Raw genomic sequence first — 9,409 nt, 5'->3', positions numbered from 1 at the left:
TGAAATGTTTAAACAAATTCTAACACTGCAATGCTTAAACAAAATCTGCATATAAGTTTAAACAGAAATCTGCATATTAAGCTTAACAAAAAATCTGCATGCTATACTTATAAAAATCAGCTTATTAAAATCTGCATACTATACTTATAAAATCTGCATACATACTAACTAGAAGCAAAGCTGCATACTCATAATACACATACAGAAACTATGTAAAGCTTATCAACCCACAGCAGAACCTGAAATCTGCAGCAATCCTAAATCATCTAACCGCAACTAATCAGAATCCAACCTAAATATGGTTTCTGCAACAGAATCTGAAACCTGAAACCTGAAGCCTAAATCTGCAACCTAAATATGGTTTCGGCAGAACCTGAAATTTGCATCAAACAATCAAGCCACACCTATCTATACAGAATCCAGGAAATAGGAGGAACAAAAGCATTTCGAAAACTAAAGAAAGATTACTAAATCCTTATCAACTAAATTCTGCATGGCATATTCCGGAAGCAAGAAAAGAAAACTAAATCCCTTGCACCCACAATTCTATACAACATGTTCCGTAGGCAAGGAAGGAACAATCAAAACTAGAAAACTAAATCCCTAGCAAATAGGCATGCTTCCGCAGAAATAAAAAGGAAACAGCAAATAGGCAAATCTGTGCAGCACGATCCGAAAACAGAGAAAGCAAGGGAACTCATGCAAAGCTTTGGGAACAAGGAGAGAATCAAGGATTAAACCTCGGAGCTATCCTACTGCAGGTGAGCAGCAACTTACCCTTCGTGTTCTTGAACTCACAGCCGAAAAGGAGATTCTAGGGTTCGGAGGACTTGAAGATTCAACCTTTCCTTCGTGCTTACGGGCTCTCTTCGACGAGGATACCTCGAATCTGTGAAGAACCCACGGAGAGAAGTGCTCGCCGGCCCCCGGAGACGAAGCCCTAGCTTCGTTTTCGACCGAGAAGAGTCGCCGACGCCAGGGAGGAGAAGAGGAGAAGAGGGAAAATAAATAACTTAACCCCTCTTTTTCTTATCCTTTTATAACCTATGGCTTAAGACCAATTCGTGATTGATTTGTTCACGAAACATCATCGTGTGCACTTGGTCCGCTGGAAAGGCGGATCCCCGACGGTCTCGGGTTCGAGCCGCCCTCGGCTCCTTTTTAAACGGAAATTTTATTTCGTTTCTTAAGACTGCTTAACTATATTTAATTCCCTTATATTATAACAAAACAACCGTGGATCAATTGGCTAACCGGATTCACTTAAGGCTTGGCCTAACCTGAGATCCACGGTTTGAATCTCGGCATGGATATTATTTTTTTGAAACTTCTTTTGTTTAGTAAAAATACCAAACGACCTCCAAAAATTATATAAAAATACTCTAAAAATTTCTAAAAATCTCTAGAATTTTTATAAAGTATTTATAAATATTTTTAAGAACTTTCAGAACTCCTAATGAGGAAAATTGGGTCGTTACACTTGTTTTCCTACTTAGTTGCTAAATTACATGTGAGGTTGCATCAATATCATGATGGAGGTATCACCAGAACTTTATACTCAAATTTCTTAAGATCAAACTTAATATAAAAGAATTATACTTAAATTTTCACATTATATACTGAAATTATACTATTTCATACCAATAATCTGTTTGCTCTTGGCATAATAATGGTAATGAAATAATAATGGTAGTAACTTAGTTTCCTACTTAGTTACTAATTACATGTGAGGTTGACTCCAGATGATGAAGGAGAGGCCACCGAAACCTTATCCACAAATTCTTAAAATAATATTCAATCTAAAACAATTCATACATAAATTTTAACAATGTATACTAAAATTTTACTATTTTGTACTAATAATCCGCTTGCTCTCAGTATTTCCTTGGTCATGAAATAATAATGGTAGTAACTTATTTTCCTACTTATTTACTAATTATATGTGAGGTTGTATCAAGATTATGAAGGAGTGCCACCGAAACTTTATACTCAAATTTCTTAAAATAATACTCAATCTAAAACAATACATACTTTAATTTTAACAATGTATATCAAAATTTTACTATTTTGTACTGATAGTCAGCTTGCTCTTGGCATTTTCTTGGTAGTGAAATAATAATAGTAGCAACTTGTTTTTCTACTTTGTTGCTAATTATATGTGAGTTTGCATCAAGATCATGAAGGAAGTGCCACCGAAACTTTACACTCAAATTTCTTAAAATAATACTCAATCTAAAACAATTCATATTTAAATTTTCACAATATATACTGAAATTTTACTATCACTACAACAAAAGTAACTTTCCGCAGCGCATCATCAACGGTGTGCAGTTAAAGTGCGCTGTTAATAATAGTTTTTATGGCGCGCCTAATTATGTGCGCTGCGGATAGTATAATATTTATACAAATGACGGCGTGCAAAAAAAAGTACGTTGTTAATAAACTTTTTTGCAGCGTGCAAAGTGCGCTGTTAAAACTTAATATTAACAGTGCGCTGTTAATAATTATTATACATATATAAATGACGATGTGTAAAAATGCACGCTGCTCCACACACTCTTAATAATTATTATACATATACCCTTAATAATTATTATACATATAGCGCATAGAATGACTGGTTAAAATTACTTTTAACGGCATATTATTCGCAGCTCGCTATGGATACACTATTGTAAAACCCTATTTTTTTAAATAGCCCCGTGTGCGTCTCTTCGCTTTCGTCAAAAAAAATCCCTGCCCCCTTTCCTCTCTTCGCCTTTGCTGAAAAAATCCCCATCCCTTTGCCGGTCCCCCTGCCCCCTTTCTTTTCTGGTCCTAAATCATGCACGGCTCCCAAGCACACAAGGCTCTTGCTTAAGTGATCTTCTTCTCCGATGTTCTTTCCATGATATGCTTAAGGATACTCTCTCTCGGGCAGCACCTTTTGCTACCAAGCTTGTTCCTCCCGTATCTGGCATTGTGAGGGTTTTTGAGGGCAAGGGCGGACAGAAGGTCGCAAAGATAGCAGGCATCGCCGAGGATGACGACTACCTCCTCCTCCGGTGTTGGTGATAGATCTGGTGTCGCTTACTTCCCCCTTCACCTCCTCTCTCTGCCTCGCCTTCAAGGAGTGATGGAACTAAGGAGAAAGAGGCGAACCCCCTCCACCCAATCCTCTCCGACGATTATTCGATAGCGAGCGACCATGATGAGGGATCCAAGCGCTCATACGAAGCCGATGAGAAAGTCCAAATCGCTGAGGATGACACCAACGATGATGATGGATCATTTGCACCACCTTTCTCTTGGAAGAAGTTGTAGCTCTTCACCGGGTCAGGGTTCTTGATGATCATAGGGTTCCTAGATTTAGGGAATCTGGAAGAGGATTTGCAGGTTGGAGCTATTGCGGGCTATTCTTTGCTATGGATGTTGCTGTGGGCGGCGGCTACGGGGCTGCTGATCAGATGTTATCGGTAATGCTCAACATGGCTACTGGGTGGCATCTGGCAGAGCTGTGCCTGGAAGAGTACCCACACTAGGTACAATTGGTGCTTTGGTTCATGGCGGAGATGGCCATGATTGGGGCCGACATCCAGGAGGTGATAGGGAGTGCTATTGTGATCAAGATATTAAGTAGGGCATGCTTCCACTCTGGGTAGGAGTTCTTATGATGGCCATGGATTGGTAGGAGCTGAACCGATTTGTTTAAATTGCTTTGAGTTTCTCTTACTTCTTCTAGCAGCTAAAAGATGTACTTTTTATATAGGCTGATATGCATTCATTTACATCTGTTAATTTAGCTGACTGAATTGCATAGCTTTATTAGGATATCTTTTAAATCTATCCTTTTCTCCAAGCTTTGTTATTTTCTAGCAAACCGACATCATCAGATGCAACATCTCATTAACTCAACAGCATCATGTTTCCATCAATTTTGTGTGATTCTTTTGGTTTGATAAGGTTTCCCAAGTGAGTCTAACATTAAATGGAATCTCCTGTGTCACTGTTGATGTTGATGTCAATGATTTAGAATCACACTTTTGATGTTGATGTCAATCTTGGATATTAGGATAAGGTTTTCCTTGTGGCCTTGTGTTTCTAAAAATTTCTTCACGCAGGTTTGTGCTAGTTGGGAGATGATCTTTAAGATTTCTCAGTTAGTACCATTTATTAAATTTTATTTATTGATTAAATACAATCTATATGAGTTAGGTAGGCCAAGTAATTAGACATTGAAATGTTCTCTCATCTTCTTTAAACTATACTGAGCTAGTTGACTTTTTGATACCGAAATGCATAAGGATATTATATAACCAATAAAAATAGTGTATGGTTGCAAATAGGTTGAATTAATACATTTACATTATTATTTTTTTCATTAGTTTACTAGTAGTTCATGTAGAGACTTTTTTTGTATAAATTCATCCTAGTGGAACAATATTAGGTCCCTTCTGTTAATAACCAAGTCAAAGATTTTTCTTGTAGCTTCATTTTCCTATTTTTGGAGAATTATGGTATAAGGAAACTTGAAGTGTTTTTTTGCAGTTCTGATCACTACAATTTCTTCTTTTGCATGGATTTTAAGAGAAGACAAGCCTAATGAAACGGAGCTTCTTATTGGTAGATATTTTTTTTATGGCTTGTAATTGTTTAATTTTCATCTTCGTTGCTTCAAGATCATTGATTTCTCTTGTTTCTTCTTTACAAGTCTCAAGGATGTTATTGTATTGTTTAAGTGTCATTGGTATGATACATCAGATATGAAAGTGCATCAGTTGGGATCGATATCTTGTGCCACAGGAAACTTATTGCTGGTTGCATAAAATTTGATTTATCATTTTCTTCTAAACAGATTAAATTTCCTCACAACGCCCCAAATGAACTTTTATATGAAAGAGCTGGCTACTTGTGGGCGTGTTCTTTCTTAAATAAACACATCGGCAAGGGAATAATTCCCTCAACTCATATGGTAACTTTCCTTCTTGTTTCCTCTCATTATTTTCTAAATCATTCACTCGTTATAGTTGTAATGTCCAAGATTGAGTCCAATCCAATTCAAAAATATCAATACACTTACAAGGATGACCTATAGTATTTAAGCATGTTATGAGAGTCCTCATTTGAAGATGTGAGAATAGGACTGAAAGTTTTATCTTTCTCACTTCCAACTTTCTTTAATATTCCACCCTCAATCTCAACCTCCTCTCCTCAATCTCAACTGGTTAGAGGTGAGGGACTGATTCTAATACCATATTTAAGTCTAATAGACTCTAATCCAACCTGAAGTACTAAATCACGTAAGTGGATGTTATACTAATACAAGCATATTCCAAGAACTATCATCTGAAGATGTGAGACTAAAGGATGAAATTTATTATCTCATTTCCATATTTTGCTCTTTTTAATAGTGTTTTCTTGGATGCATAATTTTGTAGAGATCAATAGCTAAGGACATGATTAGGGATGGAAAAAGACTAGCCAACAAGAGCAGGTGCCCATTGATGTACGAGTGGAACAGTGAGAGGTACTGGGGGGCTGCCCATGGCCTTGCTGGGATTGTGCATGCTTTGATGGGTGTTAATCTCAATGAAGATGACCTGAAATATGTTAAGGGCACCCTTAACTACATGATTAACAATCGGTTCATCAGCGGGAACTACCCATCGATTGAGGGATTCAATGCAGATTGGCTTGTGCATTGGTGCCATGGTGCACCTGGTGTTGCTCTCACCCTCACCAAAGCTGCTCGGATAAGGGAATGAAGCACATGATATCGATCCCATCAATTCAAGTGGCAGCAATCAACTATTTTTTTACCTTATCAACCTGTAACATACTTATTTCTATTGGAAATAAAAATTATATGATATTTATTTTCTTTATTTTCATATTCATGTAACACAGTTATTCCTTTTGTTATAATTATATGATCTTGATAATTATGTGAGATATAGATATATTTTTTTTATTTTATATGCATTTAACCACAGCGCACGGTCGCATGCTGCAAATGATATTAACCACAGCGTGCAGCTATGTGCTGCAAATGCAATTTATCGCAGCGCGCAGCTGCACGCTGTGAATGCACTTTTCGAAGCGCGTAGCTGCACGCTGCAAATGTAATTTATCGCAACGTGCAGCTACGCGCTGTGAATGCACTTTACTGCAGCGCGCAGTCGCACACTGCGAATGTGTTCTGACTTTTAACAGCATGGAGTTGTGCAGCATGCGATGTACGCTACAGATAACATAATTGTGTGCTGCAAAAAGTCATATTTGTTGTAGTGTATGTTATACCAATAATCTGCTTGCTCTTCACATTTTCTTAGTAGTGAAATAGTAATGGTAGCAACTTATTTTACTACTTAATTAGTAATTACATGTAAGTTTGCATCAAGATCATGAAAGAGGTCCAACTTGAACTTTATACTCTAATTTCTTAAAATAATACTCAATCTAAAATAATTTATACTTAAATTTTCACAATGTCTACTGAAATTTTACTATTTTCTACTAATAATCTGCTTTCTCTTGGCATTTCCTTAGTAGTGAAATAATATAATAACTTATTTTCCTACTTAGTTACTAATTACATGTGAGTTTGCATCAAGAACATGAAGGAGGTGTCACTTGAACTTTATACTCTAATTTCTTAAAATAATGTTCAATCTAAAATAATTCATACTTAAATTTTTACAATGTATACTGAAATTTTATTATTTTGTACCTATAATCTGCTTGCTCTTGGCATTTTCTTAGTAGTGAAATAGTAATGGTAACAACTTATTTTCCTACTTAGTTGCTAAATTACATGTGAGTTTGCATCAAGATCATGAAGGAGGTACCACTGAAACTTTATACTCAAATTTCTTAAAATAATACTCAATCTAAAACAATTCATACATAAATTTTATCAATGTATACTAAAATTTTACTATTTTATACTATTAATCCGCTTGCTCTCAGTATTTCCTTGATAGTGAAATAATAATGGTAGCAACTTATTTTCCTACTTAGTTACTAATTACATATGAGGTTCCATCAAGATTATGACGGAGTGCCACTGGAACTTTATACTCAAATTATTTAAAACAATACTCAATCTAAAACAAGGCATACTAAAATTTTACTATTTTGTACAAATATTCTTCTTGCTCTTGGCATTTCCTTGGTAGTGAAATAATAATGGTAGCAGCTTAGTTTCCTACTTAGTTGCTAATTACATATTAGTTTGTATTAAGATTATGAAGGAGGTGTCACCAGAAATTTATACTCAGATTTCTTAATATAATTCTCAATCTAAAATAATTCATGTTTAAATTTTTACAATGTATACTAAAATTTTACTATTTTATACCAATAATCCGCTTGCTCTTCGCATTTTCTTAGTATTGAAATAGTAATGGTAGCAACTTATTTTTCTACTTAGTTGCTAAATTACATGTATGTTTGCATCAAGATCATAAAGAAGGTGCTACCAAAACTTTATATTCAAATTTCTAAAAATAATACTCAATCTAAAATAATTTATACTTAAATTTTCACAGTGTATACTGAAATTATATTATTTTGTACTAATAATTCACTTGCTCTTGGCATTTTCATGGTAGTAAATAATAATGGTAGCAACTTATTTTCCTAATTAGTTGCTAATTACATGTAAGTTTGCATCAAGATCATGTAGGAGGTGACATTGGATCTTTATACTCAAATTTCTTAAAATAATACTTAATCTGAAATAATTCATACTTAAATATTCATAATGTATACTAAAAGTATACTATTTTGTACCTATAATCCGCTTGCTCTTGGCATTTTCTTGGTAGTGAAATAGTAATGGTAGCAAAATGTTTTCCTACTTGATTGCTAAATTACATATGAGTTTGCATCAAAATCATGAAGGAGGTGCCAATAAAATTTTATACTCAAATTTCTTAAAATAATACTCAATCTAAAATAATGTATACTTAAATTTTCACAATGTATACTAAAATTATACTATTTTGTACCAATAATTCGCTTGCTCTTGACATTTTCTTAGTAGTGACTTCTTTTCCTATTTAGTTGCTAATTACATGTGACTTTGCATCAATATCATGAAGGAGGTTGTCACGCCCCAGAGGAGTCCCTGTCCGAAGAAATTTCGACAGCATCTCCCCTGTACGGGTGACAATCTGAAGCATTACTACATACAAAATATACCTCAGCCACACTCGGCTGGAATATATATGCAAAATAGAAATAACATAACCACACAGTTAATATACGTAGCCTACCCGGCTGGAACAAAATAAACACACAGCAGCGGAAGACATAAAACGATACGAACGTAAAACCAACAACGACACTAACAAAAATACCTGCCATCGCAAACTTGACCAAAAATTCATATCGACTTATTGAAAACAAAATACACAAAATCAATATACCACCCCAAACGATAATAAAACCAAAACAAAAACTATCCTCAAGTGTGACGTAGGACCCAGGACTGGCAGCCGGCATCTCTCCAAGCATCCATGACTCATCTATTTGTTACCTGGCGAAAGAAAATCATTTTTGTGGGGTGGTGAGTATTGGAACTCAGCGGGTAAAGAGAAGAGATAGTGCATGAACATAACATATAAGTAGAGAGTGTCAACAGTATACAGTCTCATAAGAGAAATAGCAGATACTACAATAGAACCAAAATAAATGCTCATATCTGAAACCATATCCTAGGCTAGGTATAGTAGGTCAGAACTGGTACTAATCTACTACAGTACTGCTCATACTACAGAGGTAATAAGCAAGGTATATACAAATTTCCAATGACTAAACATCTACAATGAGAATATATCTCAACCTAAGTAAGCATATCAACATATGTGAACAACAACAGTAAGCAATAACAGCATATATAGACAGCATCAGCCAAGGCAAATATAATAATAGCGTATGCACGGATCGTCACTCCTGCCCACCTCTCTGCACCATGACTCCCGTATGGTCGAGAGGTCGGGTCAGTGACAGACTGTACACCACTCCAGCTATCACTCACACAAGTGGCCGAGGGGACAGTTGCTTAGTAGCTAACTAGCTACATCTGCGACGGGGTCCCTGCTGCTCGTACTCCAGCTACCACTCACACGAGTGGCCGAGTGCAGCACGACAGGACAAGTGGCATCAACTCCAGCTACCACTCTCACGAGTGGCCAAGGATGCGGCATGCATGCAATGACATGATGCGAACAATGCAACAGTCATCATATATATAAGCAGAAACAGGTGTGCTACATGGGGCCAGCATGCTCAATATCGTACATAAATAAGCAACAGTCAAAGCATACAAACATGGTATCTAGTATCTGCTACTAATCATGGACAACAACAAGAGACTGTATAGATATGGAACGAATTTCTCAAAGATTGCGTGGAAGTATCAAGC

The 9,409-nt window shown here is 36.0% G+C and overlaps 1 protein-coding gene across 1 annotated transcript; it reads left to right on the top strand.

Moving 5' to 3' along the window:
• The first annotated feature begins 2,892 nt into the window (after positions 1-2,892).
• On the top strand, positions 2,893-5,744 carry LOC122014009 (lanC-like protein GCR2). The gene is made up of 4 exons (XM_042570208.1): positions 2,893-3,050; positions 3,338-3,455; positions 4,835-4,951; positions 5,418-5,744. Exons 1-4 carry the CDS (start codon positions 2,893-2,895, stop codon positions 5,742-5,744), a joined length of 720 nt encoding a protein of 239 aa, XP_042426142.1.
• Positions 5,745-9,409: the final 3,665 nt, after the last annotated feature.

The sequence above is a fragment of the Zingiber officinale genome, chromosome 8B, assembly GCF_018446385.1.
Source record: "Zingiber officinale cultivar Zhangliang chromosome 8B, Zo_v1.1, whole genome shotgun sequence".
NCBI lineage: Eukaryota > Viridiplantae > Streptophyta > Magnoliopsida > Zingiberales > Zingiberaceae > Zingiber > Zingiber officinale.
Note: the sequence above shows the minus strand (reverse complement) of the source record. Positions and strands in the feature narration are given on the sequence as shown.

Coding starts and splice junctions, on each gene's coding strand:
- LOC122014009 (XM_042570208.1), top strand. CDS start 2,893: ATGCTTAAGGATACTCTCTCTCGGGCAGCACCTTTTGCTACCAAGCTT. Junction 3,051..3,337: donor TACCTCCTCCTCCGGTGTTG/GTGATAGATCTG, acceptor TGATGATCATAG/GGTTCCTAGATTTAGGGAAT. Junction 3,456..4,834: donor CTGCTGATCAGATGTTATCG/GTAATGCTCAAC, acceptor TCTTCTAAACAG/ATTAAATTTCCTCACAACGC.